Source organism: Chiloscyllium plagiosum, unplaced genomic scaffold, assembly GCF_037043375.1.
Source record: "Chiloscyllium plagiosum isolate Xiang-an unplaced genomic scaffold, Cpla_swu_hap1 HiC_scaffold_9, whole genome shotgun sequence".
NCBI classification, from domain to species: domain Eukaryota; kingdom Metazoa; phylum Chordata; class Chondrichthyes; order Orectolobiformes; family Hemiscylliidae; genus Chiloscyllium; species Chiloscyllium plagiosum.
In genome coordinates, this window is record NW_028270147.1 from 32,737,104 (window position 1) to 32,753,881 (window position 16,778).

The window sequence follows — 16,778 nt, forward strand, 5'->3', positions numbered from 1 at the left end:
AGGATCTATAGTAGATTTGCAGATGACACTATAATAGCTGAAAAAGTTAACTGAATTAAAGAAATAATAAATTTGCAAATTGACATGGATAGGTTAGGTAAATTGGCCAAAATTTGGCACAAGGAGTTTAACATGGAGAAGTGTGAGATTATCCATTTTGGTTCGAAGAATAGAAAAACAGCTTTTTATCTTAGCAGAAAGAAACTTCAGTGCGCCTCAGTGCAGAGGCATCTCATGCATAAATCACAGAAAATAAGTGTGCAGGTGCAGCAGATCATAAGGACGGCAAATAGAATTTTATCATTTATTGCAAAAAATATGAAGTATAAAAGGAGGAAGTGTTGCTGCAACTGTACAAGGCATTAAAGAGACTGCATCAGGTGTATTACATATAATTTTGGTCCTCTTACTTGAGGAGGGATGGAGTTGTATTGGAGGCAGTTCAAACTAGGTTCACTAGATTGATTCCAAAGGTGAGGGGTTTGGCTTATAATGGGAGATTGAGCATTTTAGGCCTGCACTCTAGAATTTAGAAGAATGAGAGGAGATCTAATGGATGTATGTAAGATGCTGAAGGTCATTGGAAAAAATAGACGTAGAGAAGATGTTTCATCTTCTGGGGCAATCAAAAATGAGATGTCATAATCTTAGGATAAGAGGTAGCAGATTTAAAACATAAACTAGGAGTATATACTTCTCTCAAAAGTTCATGACTCTGAAATGCACCACCTAGACTGCAGTGGATTGTGGGACATTAACTAAATATAAGAAGGAGGTAGCCAGATTTTTAATTAGTACTGGGTTGAAGGGTTATGGAAGATAGGCAGGAAAGTGAAGTTGAAGCTGAAATGAGATCAGTCATGATCATATTAAATGACAGAGAAGGGTTGAATTCTCTACTCCTTGTTCATTATGTTTATATGTGTGTTCATTTTTCCCTAAGCTGTTTCTGTATCCTGGTATTTAGATTATCCCTGTCTATTGTATTAACTTCATCTTGAATTAACAGAATCACTCCTCCACCCTTTCCTAACTTCCTGTCTTCCTGAAATTTGCATACTCTTTGATATTCTTGTTGCAATTTAGATCATCCTGTAGCCTCGTCTCAGTAATAGCCACTAGATCATACCTGTCTCAGTTTGTACTGTTAGTTCATATGTTTTGTTTTGATCACTACAACTTCTTTCCTTTTATTATTTTTATAACCTCCAGTCTTATCTGATTTGCTTGTAGATCTGTATTCTCTGTTCCTTCCTGTCATTACCTGTTATCATTTCCCAAATTAATTCCTTCCTTTGTTACCTTTTACCCCTCTTTGATTCACTACACCTACCCAGATTTGGGTCCTTGCCCCTGCTGTTTAGTTTAAAAGGTGGTTCTATTGCAGCAAGTACTGTGTACAATAATTCAAGTACAGTCAGACTTGGGTACCGACTCTGAGATGTTTAAGCAACAGTAACAACATATAATTATGTAGCATTTCTAACGTGATAAAATGTCCAAAATGTTTCAAAGGAGAGGTGATCAAACAAATTTGATACCTAAAGGAGGATTGGGCCAAAAACTTTGCCCAAGTGTTAGGTTTTCAGGGGAAGAGAGATGTAGAATGATTCAGAAAGAGAATCTAAGAGTGGAGTTAATCTTGCTTTTTCTGACCCTCCTTTAACTGATCCTATCTTTGCTCTTGTTTCCTTGCTCAGGAGTGTGGCTTGATCTGATTTGCGAGCTCTTGTTTGAAGAAATTTGTTCAAATTGCTAAAATATTTGGTGAGATTAAATCTGCTGATGAACAGATGAACACTACATATGCTAACATGTTGAGCTGAAAGGCGAAAAACAAAACTACTAACAGCAAAAACTAGATTGGGTGGTCCCCAATTTATTTCTTAGGTGTTATAGATTATGTACAAAAAAACTTACTGTCTACAGCAGTAAAAAAAGAATTTTGTAAAGTCACATTGCATATGAGACCTAATTAAGCAATTTGATTGCTATTGATATGTGAACTTGTTCATGTCAGCTTCTGGCATGAAGCATTTTGCAAGAGGAAGAGAAGCAAGATGTCACAAGTTTTATCAAATAAAAACAATCAAAATAAGGTGGAAAAATTATTCTGAAGGGCCAAGGTATGTTGTGTAGCATAGCACCAAGTTTGAAATGAATAAAATTTGGAGAGATGACCATTTGAGATCTGAAGGGGGGTGATGGGGAGAGGAATTATTTATAATGGGATACTGTGTCGTGAGTTTTCATTTTGGAACAGTGGCAAACTGTTAAGAAGGAGCAAGAAAAGGAAATTTGGAGTGAATGCTCAGTGATAATTGATGGTCTTTAAGTTCCACCTCTACGGTTTATTTATTATAAAAAAAAGACTAAGATACAACATTTGAATCATGAGGTTTAAACTGGATAGTCCTCAAAAATGGGTGGGAAGTTTTTAACATGAATTTAATCGTTGACCTTCCAGTGTAATGTCGTCAGCACTTGAACGTTTTGCAGCCACCATGAGCTGTGCTGTTCTTTGGCTGTATGCATTACAGTGAGCTCAAAGTCAAAACTTGCCAGCACCAATTAAAACTGGTCTGGACCTCTTGAAGAGGTGTTGCTGAAGTTTATAGGAAGTCAGTGCAACATAGGAAACAATAAATGATGTTGCAAGCTGGGAGACAATGGGATCTACTCTGTTTGGACATTGCATGGGAGCTTATTGGACGGTTGGAAGGCAGGAGACATGTATCCACTGGAGGTCATGCAAACACCTCAAACAGGCAGTGGATCTAAATAACCATGGGAGCTGGTGCCAATAGTCACTTACTGTGGCCTAAGAAGATCAGCTTCATCTCACTGTCACAGTTAGCAATTCTGCAAGCTTCACACTCATGTCTTTCAACTTGTGCTCACGACTGCTAAATTTGATCATAAGAGTCACATCACCTAAGTACATTGCATGACATTCACTAATAGACTTGCTTCTCTCTTTCTGGACATATCTTTACTGCCATCGAGATTGTGCAGGTTATTATGGGATGCCCTATTCCGAGGATGGGCCTGAATCCATCAAAGCTGATGGTAACGTCAAAGCTAATAACCTTCTCACGTCCCACTTGCCCTTCTTCTCACTCTATATTCTGATTAGCAAGCTGCAGACAGTGTAAGCCTGCACACATTGATACCTCCCCACTCCCAACACACTAGAACCACAGCACAAACTTGCCTCTGTGACTTCCACTCTGCAGATACACAAGAGGGAGTGAAAAAACTGTTAAGAAGAAAGTAATGATGAAGACACAGCTCTATTACTTTACAGTTGCGTCCACCAGTCAGATAGTGACATTGCATCTATCTTAGAGCATAGATCCGCAGAAGGTGAGACATTAAGAAGGAATGAGCCACAACAGGGGCAGAACACAAAGACAGGAGTTACTGAACGATGAGAGAATTGGCATAATTCAACTGGTGGTACTTGCTAAGTGATGTGACAACCTACAATCCTAGAGAAGCCCACGTGCTTTGCTCAACTAGCTTACCTCTGACTTCCCTTATGCAATATTGAATAGCACATTGCGAGATGTTGCAAATACTACCAACTAAACTTTTACCACTAAAAACTGTAGTCCCTGTCCTATTCTAAGGTGGCAGTATTGTTGCAATAGGTTGCAGATTTCAGTGAGGATGCTTTTACAATAGGAGTCATTGTAGGGCATTTACGACCTGCCAATTATAGAGGGCTGATGGGTTGAATAATAGGAGTAAATTGTCCAATTTTTGGTCACAGGTGTAAGTTGTAGAGATCTCTGATCCAGAGATAATGAGAGCAGTGATAAAGTAGATAGAGGGGGTGGTGTGAGTGTATTTAATTGCAAATGATAGAACAAGGATGTCCATTGAAGCTAACCTTTCTGAGATACAAAGTACAATTTGTCCTAGCATAGTATCTGAATAAATAGAGGTATGACTAATGACAGATAAAGCTTTTGAGAAGACATGTTTCTCTCTGATCGAGAATAATTGATTGTCAGTCGTCTGCAGCATCTTGAATTCCATAAATATGATTTCTGTGTCGCAGTAGAACTTAATCCTTCAGTTTCTCATGTTTGCTAGCATTTATTTCCTTCCCAGCAGTGTGCAGAGTGGGATGGGTTGATAAAAGGAGAAGTTCATAATATTTGAATGATCATCCAAACAATAAATATTGTTACATGTTCATTTAAGTGTTTTTCTTCACAGAAATTATGTCCAGTCAGCCAGTCAATATTATTGATATTGGAAAGCGGAAGAAGAAAAAGAGAAGAACCAGGGCTACAAACAGCCTTACTGGAAAGTTTGAAGGTAATTGTTTTTGGTTCATTCTAATTGTTCAGTAGAGTAGGTTGACATGCCAGAGTTTAACCTAGTATATTTCCTTTATGATACTGTTACAAAACCCCATGCCATCTAATATTAGGTCATTGAGGATCCCTGCAGAGTGTATCATACTCCTGTAACTCACCATCCAAAATTATCTATTTGCTGAGAAGCAGACTCATTTTGTGTCACAGTACTGATAAAATTTGAAGGTATGAAATTGAAAAAGCCATCTACTGGATGCAAGTGAAATCCATTACTGTCAAAGCTAACCTTGTCAAATGTTTAAATCCTGCTGAAAGAAAGAGATTCTTCAGACAGGAAAAAATAAATACTCAGTAGTCCATTGTCATTCCATTTATGAAACAGGTATGTGAGTTAAAATATAAATTTCAGACAGTTAGTGAATGGAATTTGTAATATATAGAAAATACACAGTAACATACATAGTAAGATCTTGGGCATAAAATTATCTTTGTTCCATTTAACTGACTCTCCCTAACATTGACCTTGGGCACTGAAGCCAAAAGCAAGGTTATTTTGGTAGCACGCTGTCCAAATATGGTTGTGAGGCGATTACATTTGAAGCAAGGAGGGGGGTTTAGGATAACGAATGGGGGTTAGGCGGTTACCGAATACTTAAGATTCCAGCTTCTACTGTCCATGTTGTTCAATGCACCGCGCATTGATTGGAACAAAATCACATTTCTTGGTTCTATTCTTAAAATCTGTAAATATTTTCCCTGCCATTTTTCCTAATGATAACCTGTCCCATAATTCTGTCAACATTTTATTTTATAAAAAATAGTCATCTAAATTTCTTGCACTGATTTTAATGCCCCAAACTCAACTAATTAATTCTTTCATTGAATCCCTTGCCTGACAGAAGAACTTAGCTGTTTCCAAGCTTTGGCTCATAGCTTTGAAAGTCTTCTGTAATGTTATGTTTTGCCTTGTGCATTTCTTCAAATGGACATCTGTACTTCTTTGCAGAGAGTCAAGCTTCCAGATAGACGATTGTTATGTCTCACAGGGGTAGCACGCTACAAATCGCAGTCATATGAAAGTTAAAGATTTTATAAGAAGTGGATAAAATTCCCCAGTTTGTCAGCACGGACTAGAATCTTGTACTCAACCAGAATTAATATTTGCTTTGTGTAAATAGATTCTAGCTACAAGTCAACAATTACGAACTGTCAATTCTTCTAGTTAAAACTGTAACCCTCCTTTAAAACTTGCCCAATGCACACAAACAGCTGCAAAAAGAAATTGGGGTGTCATGGGTAGAGAAGAAGACTGGGAAAGCTGTTCCCTGCTGACAGGTAAAATGCCTTTGATGAGACACAGTCACACCTTTTGGATCTATTTTCCATTTCATTTTGCTGACCCGATCCGATCGGCTTGTCAGGTTCTGCTGCTGCTCAATCTTCCTTCTCCAGGTGCTTTAATTTGCTTGTAAGAGACACAGAGTGATGGTTCTACACATAATGTTTCTGTTTATTGGTAAAAAGCCACTACCCCCAGAAATTGATGAGGGAAAGTAAGCAATTTTCTTTTTCAAACTTGAGGTAGTACAGAGAAAAGGGCAACTCCTTCCATTCCAGCGGTCAAAGAGTACTGCACAAACATTTGTACTTATGATCTGTTCAGCTAACTGGCAGCAAATCACATAGTTGTTGTCAGACAGATGGCCTTTGTCATTGACAACAGGTCACTAATATACAGGCCAGTCATTTGCATGTCCCCCTTGGTTCCAGTTTTCTGCAATTAGGCCTCTTCCTGTCCTCCTCAACACTATCTCCATCTCTATTTGTACTTTATCCATGAACTAGAAGCAATGATAAGTAGTCAGTCATACTGTCAGAGATAATTAAACTTAAATTATAAAAATGAATAAGGGGAGAGCATATCTGCAGGGGTTTTCACTAAGGACTGTATATTTCACTAAGGACTGAAATAGAAAATATGGGGTTGAAAAGCTTTAGAGACCTCTTTCATAGGATAAAATGAAGGGCAGCAGAAAGAGTTCAAGCTAGGCATTGTTAGCTAACGGACATCACAGAATGGATGAAAATGACACAAGACAAAGGAACATGATATACCATGACAGCAGATATCTGGTTGAAATACCTACAAGCACAGAATTCAAAAATCCATTGTTTAATTATAGAAATGTTATTTAAATTTGTACCATCTTCTAGCTTGCATTCTTCAAATTTGCTGATCAAAATTGAGCAGATTTCTTGGATGCTGATTGGAGCACTATATTTTGAACATCATATTTAATGACTCGTGCTATACAGGTTTACCTGTAAGATTCAGAATTCCACATACTTTGTTAATTAATACTTAGTTAACATAAGTAGCCTATCAAATTTCTGAAATTTTATTCTGGACAATGAATGTAGAATCTCAGTGGGTTTTGACAGTTACTCTAAGCTTTGCTTTTCCAATTATTTATGATCGGTTATGTTCTGACCTCATTTTAATCAGTTCACTAATGATTTTCCATGGTAGAATCTTGTTAAGTGTGATGACAATATTGTGAATTCTGAAATAATTATTTATTAAATCATGAATTGCATTGATAGATTTGTACAAATTGACTGATGAACATCTAGGCGAAGGATCCTATGCCAAGGTCCGAGGCTGTGTCAATTTACACAGTGGAAAAGAATGTGCTGTGAAGGTAATGAGCAAAATGTTATCACCATTACTTCGTGTGGAATACATTTCTTGCAATGGAAGATGCAGCTCCTGAAAATTCAGCTTTTCAAAGCTCAAACCATATTGGAGTTATACCTGTCTTGATCTAAATTGTTATAATAAAGGCAAAAATACTTTATTTTTTTCCCCTACAGATAATTGAGAAGAAAACAGATCTGAGCCGAAATAGGGTGTTCCGTGAAGTGGAGACTTTATACCAATGTCAGGGAAGCCAGTAAGTTTCAAAGCCTACAGTATGGAGGTATGGGCAGAGCTAACTTAGAGAAGTGATGTACTACTGTACTCAAAACAAAAAATGAATACCTTCAAGAATATCAGTAGACCACTTTATTATAGCGATTTCTCTGTCTTCCTTTTAAGTTTTAACTTTCTCTCTTCCTCTTCTCATTCAATCTCATTTTTCTAATTAACTTTCATACACTCCTTTGTTCTCAGTGTCATCTTCTGTTTGTTTATTTATTTGCAGTGTAGGAGGGAAAAAAAAGGTCTGATGGGTCCAAGCCAGATCATTAACTCAAAGGTAGCACCTATTAACACCACATGTGCACACTGCTTGAAAATGTGTGTATGCGTGTTTACTGGAATATGTGTATTTATAGTGATTCTTCACCAATACAAAATATGGTGGCAATGAAATAGGCAGAAAACAAATTAACATATGGAACTGGGGAAAAAAGCGAGAGCTGCAGATGCTGGAGATCAGAGACAAAAGTGTGGTGCTGAAAAGCGCAGCTGGTAAAGCAGCATCTGAGGAGCAGGAGAGTCGACGTTTCGAGCAAAAGCTCTTCATTAGGAATATGGGATCTTCCTGTGTTTTCTTTTTCTTATGAATACCTGCATCACAGGTTACTGATCAAAAAGCTACTTTTAAGAGAGCTTTTTTTTCAAGCACTCTGTTTACATGCTAGGCTCGGCAGTTCTCCTCTCAACTGTTCAATTTTCCCTGTCTTATACACCCAAATAATCGGATTGTGTCATTGGCTTTTAAGATTGCCAATATACTCAATTCAAATTGGTTGGAGTTTGATATTTTTCCTTGTATAATTTAAACTGATTGACCGAATTCGAATTTGTGTTTTTTGTTTCATAGCAACTAGTGCTGTTTGTTCTTAATCAAATTTTACTTTGTAAATTCTCCAGTGCTTGGTGTACTGGCCAAGTGCTTCACTCTCTTAAACGTACACCCACATCTTCATAACAATTTCAATAGTATACTACTTTCTGCTCATGTACAGCTTCTTTTTGTATGACATTGTCAGAATTCTGCATGATGTATCATCTGTGATGCATTCTGGGAGAAGCAGGCAGTATTCAGTACATGACAAAGTTAATAGGAGGAGAAAGACTGGAAGTTAGGAAGACAAATATGATAGCGTTCATTTCAAGACGGCTAGAATAGAAGAACAGAGATGCACTAAGACTGCACAAGGCTGTAGCTGGTCAGACCATATTTGGAATATTGTGAACAGTTTTGGGTCCCATATCTAAGGAAGGATGCGTTGGCACTAGAGGGGGTCCAGACAATGTTTGCAAGAATGATCCTGGAGTCCTATGACCTGAGGGCACAGCCTCAGAGTGAAGAGGTGACCCTTTAGAACTGAGTTGAGGAGGAATTTCTTCCGCCTGTGGTGGTTAATGTGTGGAACTCATTACTCAGAAGGCAGTGGAGGCCAAGTCATTGAATGTTTTTAAGACAGAGATACATAGGTTCTTGATTACTAAGGGGATCATGGGTTACAGGGAGAAGTAGGAGAATGAGGCTTTGAAACATACCAGCCATGATTGAATAGCAGTGGAGACTCATGGGGACAAACAGCCTATTTTTGTTCCTTTGTTTTATGGTCTTATGTAAGATTAATTTATCTCTAAGCTAAAGAAAGCTTGTTAAATTACCCAATTTGGACCAATACAGGATAGATCAGGGTACTTTCTAAATGATGCAAAGTTTAATACAGTGGATTTCGAAAGTCAGTTTGGAGTTCACGTGCATAGGTCTTTGAAATATCATGAACAGTTGGAGAAAATATTCAAGAAAGCTCTTGGAATGCTGGCTTTTATATCTCGAGGACTGAAGCACAAGAATGCAAAAGTTAAGCTGCAGTTATATATAATCCTCGTTAGAGTCCTTTTGGAGCACTGAGAGCAGATATGTGGACCACACCTTAATAACAATATATTGGTCTTGGAGGGAGTAACAGAAAATTTACAAGACTGCTACCTGGACTTCAGGAGCTAAGTTATGAGAAGGGGTTAATGAAATTAGAATTTAAAAGATTAAGGCGTGATCTAATAGAGGTTTTCAGCATGTTAACAGGGAGAGAGAGGGTGGCTAATGATAAACTGTTGAAGATTCTGTAACTATAGGTTATAGTCTGAGAATTCGGCCAGACCATGCAGGAGAGGTGTTAGGAAGCACTTCTACACACAAAGGCTGGTAGATGTTTGGAACTCACTTCCACAAACAGCAGTGGATGCAGGATCTGTTGTTAATTTTAAATCTGAGATAAATTTTTGTTAAGCAAAATATTAAGACATTAGTCTAAGGCAGGTAAATGGACTTAAGGCAAAGATCAGCCATGATCTCATTGAATGATGGAACAAGCTTGAGGGGACTGAATGGCTCATTCCTGTTATGTTTCACAGATATCCACATCAATCCCTTCAATGAAAGGCAATTAACTCCATTCTAGGAGTAAATATTTTAAGGCACTGATCAGAAGTTGCAAAGGGGCCTGTACTTAAGCTCTGGTGTAATGAGGTTGATGAAGGAACGTTGGATGGTCACTTAACCAAACACTAATGGAAGGATACCCATGAAATCTTCCACCTTGGAAAATAATTAAAACCTTGAGGAGAGGTGAAGCATATTGTGGAGAGCTATATTATACATCTTGTTTTGTCCTAAGGAAGAATCGAATGAAAATTCGGGCTTACGTAATATTTAAGGGAGGTTTTGGAGTGCTGGGGAAGGAAGATAGACAAGTAAGAAGTCAAACATAGTGTGTAACTATTATTTATCAGTCTTCCTGTTAATTTAAATTTCTTAAAAATGATTATATATACAATAACACCTTTTGTGTTATTGTGAAATTTGTGGTGTAGTTCTGTCAATTAATTGCCAGATGTACAGATTTCTTCACACATGAACAGTCGTTAACAGGATTATAGTAATACTCAATCCTGCAACTATTGTTGTGCTGTTTTGTTTTCAGTGACACCTGTTGCCTTGGCAGTTGTTGTGATGACAGTTTCAATGTTTGATCAATGTTTAATATCGTATTCTTCCTACCTGTTACTTTGCAAAGATTATATAATAATCTTCCAATTCACCTTGCTCAATAATAAATGCTATGAGAGAGCTTATCAGCATTCAGAATATGTAATACTCAAAGGTTTGTATAGAGCCAAATCCAGATGGTCACACAGATTATATTAATTCCTAATAATAGTGTGTGGCCATGTTCATGTTGATTTACAACAACAGTAAAAGGACCTATGCAGCTGTCCCAAGGCATGGAGGAGAGGAATGATCTTTCATGGGTTTGTTTGTGGACTGGGCATTTTAAAACATTGAATGTTTACATCAGACTGACAATTGGCTCATTGGGGCTGCAATTACCCTACTGTTGGAACAATAAATGGGCTTAATGTTAGAACATGACTGCACTTTGCAGCTTTAAACCAAGCCCAACACAATCAATGTTAAATACATTTACATTGTAATTTTTATAATAGTGAATTCTTCATGGGAGATTTTATAGTAGTAAATAATTTGTAGCTAATAAGATAGACAAACAAAGACTGTTACTTGACAATGTCAGAGCCTGTTATTCAGACTCCAGCAAATTGAGATGTGTGGAAAGAGTCTGTTACATTTTCAAATACCACCACAGAAATTCACGAGAGAAATATGTCTGTGTGAAGAAAGGAAATCAATATATGATAAAATGTTTTCATTCACTTGTTATTCAATTGGAACAGGAGGCATTTTTTTCTTGGTTTTATCTTTTTCACTGAGGTCTCATGGGATTTGAATTTTTTCTGCCTTTTTGTAGGAACATTTTAGAACTGATTGAATTTTTTGAGGATGAAGCACACTTCTACCTGGTGTTTGAAAAAATGCGTGGAGGTAGGTCATATTTATTATTTCTGCAGCAAATAGTTGCTGCAAAGTGTTGTGCTTTCTTGGTGCTCAAACTAATGTTCTTCCACTTGAAAACCCAACAAGGACCTTGTTCTCATTTTAGTACAGTTCATGAAATTTTTATATAAAGAAGTTTCTGTATTTCAGGCACAGAACTTTGCAAAATTGTTCACGCACAGTTAATTAGTTTAATGTTATAATGCAAGTTTTAGATGCATCGGTCAGTCTATTGCGTTCACCATTCCCTTAGGTCAGTCTGCTGATCCACCCATTCAAGATTAGGTGTTGGTGCAATGATGTTGGAAGCATAGTAATTGCTTGTATTTTAATTGCTAATTGTGTTAGAGGTATGGGCAAATGGGGACGAAAAGGACATAAATGTACGTTAAGTAGAACTGAAGAAAAAATCACTAGATCCCACCAGCTCATCCATACAACGTATAAAGTCTGTAACCCCTGCCCATTACTTCAACATGTTACGGTTCCAGAGACTTACCTCCACTAACTTATCCAAAACACCAGGAGTGCTATTTATCTTTTTTTGTTTTGGAGAACTAATGACGGAACTCAGTGCCAAAGGTTTTTTTTTAAATCCGACACCTGTTATCTCTTTATCCTGCTGTATGCTTTAGTTGAAATCTGACCTGGCTTTTTTTTTATATTTCACTTAATTTAGTACACAAGATATGCTAATATAGATGGTGAATGTTAATGGGGTGGCATGGTGGCTCAGTGGTTAGTACTGCTGCCTCACAGCACCAGGAACATGGGTTCGATTCCAGCCTTGGGCGACTGTCTGTGTGGAGTTTGCACAATCTCCACATGTCTGTGTTAGTTTCCTCCGGGTGCTCTGGTTTCTACCCACAATCCAAAGATTGAACATAGAACAGTACAGGACAGAAATGGCCCTTCAGCCTACGATATTGTGCCGACCACTGATCCTTATGTATGCACCCTCAAATTTCTGTGACCATATGCATGTCCAGTAGTCTCTTAAATGTCCCCAATGACCTTGCTTCCACAACTAATGCGGGCAATGCATTCCATGCTCTCTCAACTCTGTGTAAAGAACCCGCCTCTGACATCCCCTCTATACTTTCCTCCAACCAGCTTAAAACTATGACCCCTCATGTTAGTCATTTCTGCACTGGGAAATAGTTTCTGGCTATCGACTCTATCTATGCCTCTCATTATCTTGTACACCTCAATTAGGTCCCCTCTCCTCCTCCTTTTCTCCAATGAAAAAGGTCCGAGCTCAGTCAACCTCTCTTCATAAGATAAGCCCTCCAGTCCAGGCAGCATCCTGGTAAACCTCCTCTGAACCCTCTCCAAAGCATCCACATCTTTCCTATAATAGGGCGACCAGAACCGGACGCAGTATTCCAAGTGCGGTCGAACCAAAGTTTTATAGAGCTGCAACAAGATCTCACAACTCTTAAACTCAATCCCCCTGTTAATGAAAGCCAAAACACCATATGTTTTCTTAACTACCCTGTCCACTTGGGTGGCCATTTTAAGGGATCTATGTACATGCACACCAAGATCCCTCTGTTTCTCCACACTGCCAAGAATCCTATCCTTAATCCTGTACTCAGCTTTCAAATTCGACCTTCCAAAATGCATCACCTCGCATTTATCCAGGTTGAACTCCGTCTGCCACCTCTCAGCCCATCTCTGCATCCTGTCAATGTCCCGCTGCAATCTACAACAGCCCTCTATACTGTCAACGACACCCCTAACCTTTGTGTCGTCTGCAAACTTGCTGACCCATCCTTCAATCCCCTCATCCAAGTCATTAATAAAAATTACAAACAGTAGAGGCCCAAGGACAGAACCCTGTGGAACACCACTCACCACTGACTTCCAGGCAGAATATTTTCCTTCTACTACCGCTCGCTGTCTTCTGTTGGTCAGCCAATTCTGTATCCAGACAGCTAAGTTCCCCTGTATTCCATTCCTCCTGACCTTCTGAATGAGCCTACCATGGGGAACCTTATCAAAAGCCTTGCTGAAGTCCATATAACCACATCCACAGCTCGACCCTCATCAACTTTTCTAGTCACATCCTTAAAGAACTCGATAAGGTTTGTGAGGCATGACCTGCCCCTCACAAAACCGTGTTGACTGCATTTAATCAAGCCATTCTCTTCCAGATGGTCATAAATCCTATTCCTCAGAGTCCTTTCTAACACCTTGCAGATGACAGACTTGAGACCTACTGGTCTATAATTGCCGGGGATTTCCCTATTTCCTTTCTTGAAGAGAGGAATTATATTTGCCTCTCTCCAGTCCTCAGATACAACTCCAGTGGAGAGCGAGGATGAAAAGATCTTCGCAAGAGGCGAAGCAATTGCATTTCTCGTTTCCCAAAGCAGCTGAGGACAAATCTGGTCCGGGTCTGGCGACTTGTCAATCTTAATGTTTGTTTGACAAAATTTTCAGCACATCAGCTTCCTCTATCTCTATCCATTCCAGCATGCACACCTGCTCTTCAAAGGTTTCATTCACTATAAAGTTCGTTTCTTTCGTAAAGACAGAAGCAAAAAACTCATTGAGGGCTTCCCCTACCTCCTCAGACTCCACACACAAGTTCCCTATGCTATCCCTGATTGGCCCTACTCTTTCGTTGACCATTCTCTTATTCCTCACATTAGTGTAAAATGCCTTTGTGTTCTCCCTAATCGTTCTGCCAAGCCTTTCTCGTACCCCCTCCTGGCTTTCCTCAGACCATTTTCAAGCTCCTTCCTCGCCTGCTTGTAATCCTCTAGAGCTGAGCTTGACCCTAGCTTCCTCCACCTTATGTAAGCTACCTTTTTCCTTTTGATGAGAAGCTCCACTGCTCCCGTCATCCAAGGTTCCTTTATCTTATCACTTCTTGCCTGTCTCAGAGGGACATATTTATTCATCACTTGCAACAACTGTTCCTTAAACAGTCTCCACATGTCTATAGTGCCTTTACCATGGAACAATTGCTCCCAATCCATGCTTCCTAACTCCTGTCTAATCGCATCATAGTTTCCTCTTCCCCAATTAAATATCCTCCCATTTTGCCTAATCCTCTCCTTCTCCATAGCTATATAGAATGTGAGGCAGTTGTGGTCACTATCACCAAAATGCGCTCCCACCACAAGATCTGATACCCGCCCCGGCTCGTTTCCGAGCACCAAGTCTAGAATGGCCTCTCCCCTCGTCGGCCTGTCAACGTACTGAGTTAGGAAACCCTCCTGAACGCACCTTACAAAAACAGCTCCATTCAAATCTTCTGCTCGAAGGAGGTTCCAATCAATATTGGGAAAGTTAAAGTCACCCATTACAACAACCCTATTACGTCCACACTTTTCCAAAATCTGCCAACCTATGCTTTCTTCCATCTCCCTGCTGCTATTGGGGGGCCTGTAGTAAACCCCTAATGAGGTGACTGCTCCCTTGCTGTTCCTAATTTCCACCCATACTGACTCAGTAGGCAGGTCTTCCTCGACAGTGGAAGCTTCTGTAGCTATGATACCCTCTCTGATTAGTAGTGCTATACCCCCTCCTCTTTTTTTTTTTCCCCCCTCCCTATTCTTTTTAAATGCTCTAAACCCTGGAACATCCAGCAACCATTCCTGCCCCTGAGAAACCCATGTCTCTGTTATGGCCACAACATCATAGCACCAGGTACTGATCCATGCTCTAAGTTCATCACTTTTATTCCTGATACTCCTTGCGTTAAAGCTAACACACTTTAACTGATGTGTAGCTTAGGTGAATTGGCCATGCTAAATTGCCCATAGTGCTCAGGGATGTGTAAGGCTAGGTGCATTAGTCAGGGGTAAATATAAGGAAGGGGAATGAGTCTAAATGGGTTACTCTTCGGAAGGTTGGTGTGGAATTGTTGGGCTGAAAGGCCTGTTTCCACTCTGTCAGGATTCTATATTCTGTATAGATATTGTTAAGTCACTGTACTAGTAATGTACAAGTAAAGACTAAATGATCAGAGTCAAGTGTATAAGTCACAATTGAGGCTGGAAAATTTAAGTTTGTTAAACGAAAAATAGCCAATAAAGATTAGTTTCAGTAATGGTACTCATGAAGCTATCAAATTGTTCAACAATTATTGATGTTTAACCACTCTTAGTATCAAGCCACTACAAAAAACAAGAAGGGCTCTTGTGGTGCAGTGATAGTGTCCCTACATCCAGGCCCGAAGCCCCATCTGCTCCAGAGGTGTGCCATGATACCTCTAAACAGATTGATTAAAGGCACTTAAAACCTGATGGATCAGCCAGCAACATCCTGGAGATCAAACACCACTAAGGTACATCCAGCCTTGCTAATCCTGTAAATCACCCCACATCACTAACATTTAGGACTTCTAAAGACTTCGGAAGAAATGCCCCACAGATATTTAAGCAGCAGCCTAATTTCGTCATAGTAACGTATTCATCACAGAATCCCAGACCCTGCCATAACCATCCTTGGATATGTCCCAGTGCAACAGTGGCAGTGATGCAGTGTTATACAGTTGGTTGGGCATGGCTACAGGACTTCCTAATACTATTCTGGACCTTGTGAAGTCCAATGCCATTGACTCAAATGGGGGGACAACTAAACCTCTTGTTAACTTTTTGCTGTCCCTCAGTTAATGAATCAGAGCTCGACCAGGTTGAGTGCCACTTAGAGGTAGTTTATTTTTTAAGCGTTCATAGGATGTTGGTGTTACAGGCTATGCCAATAGTTCCTACCTATTCCAAGTTGATGAGCTATATAATTATTGTAGCTACAAAGAAATCTTGGAATTTTATGTTGAGTAATTCACCTCTCCAAAGCTAGTCCTCCATCTATAAGGCAAAATTTGCAAATATGATGGAATACTGTTCAATTGCTTGGATGAGTACAGCTGTAATGTCATTCAAGAAACCCCTATGAACATAAGAAATAGGAATAGAAGGTGGCCATTCAGCCACTTCAGTCTGTTTCACCATTAATAAGATCATGGCTAATTTGTTTGCATTTCAGAATCCATATTCTCACCTGATTTTTGCTTTAAAAATATTGAATGGCACTGACTCTTGAGACAAAGTGTTTGAAAGTCTCAACTCTCAGGAAAAAAAAAAGCAAAACCATGCAGGACAAAACTGCCTACATGGGCACCAGGTCCAACACCTTAAGCATTCATTCCTTTCACAACTGGCATACACTGCTTGTAACATGTACCATTTACAACTCCCCAAGTCTCCTTCAAAAGCACCTTCCAAACTGACAACCTCTATTATCTAGAAGGACAAGGGCAACAGATGCATAAGAGTGCCATCAGCTGCAACTTGCTTCCAAGTCACCCACCATCTTGACTTGGAACTATATCACTGTTCTTTCACTGTGGCTAGTTAAAATTCTGGAATTCCCTTCTTAACAGTACTGTCATTTTACACCACATGGACTACAACAGTTCAGGGAAGCAGCTTACCAATAACTTCTCAAGGACATAGGTCAGCACAGTTGCTCAGTGGTTAGCACTGTCACATCAAATCACCAGGGATTCTGGTTCGATTCCAATCTCAGGTGACTGTCTGTGTGGAGTTTA

At 39.3% G+C, this 16,778-nt stretch overlaps 1 protein-coding gene across 3 annotated transcripts in view; it reads left to right on the forward strand.

The window, feature by feature from the left end:
• mknk1 (MAPK interacting serine/threonine kinase 1) overlaps positions 1 to 16,778 on the forward strand; it is a 59,484-nt gene that overhangs the window by 19,005 nt on the left and 23,701 nt on the right. For all 3 annotated transcript variants that reach the window (XM_043698979.2, XM_043698977.2, XM_087990524.1), the window contains 4 exons: positions 4,228 to 4,329; positions 6,936 to 7,033; positions 7,206 to 7,285; positions 11,127 to 11,200. In XM_043698979.2, the coding sequence (XP_043554914.2) occupies positions 4,233 to 4,329; positions 6,936 to 7,033; positions 7,206 to 7,285; positions 11,127 to 11,200 (349 nt within the window). In that variant the 5' untranslated portion in view covers positions 4,228 to 4,232. The remainder of the gene's footprint in view (positions 1 to 4,227; positions 4,330 to 6,935; positions 7,034 to 7,205; positions 7,286 to 11,126; positions 11,201 to 16,778) is intronic.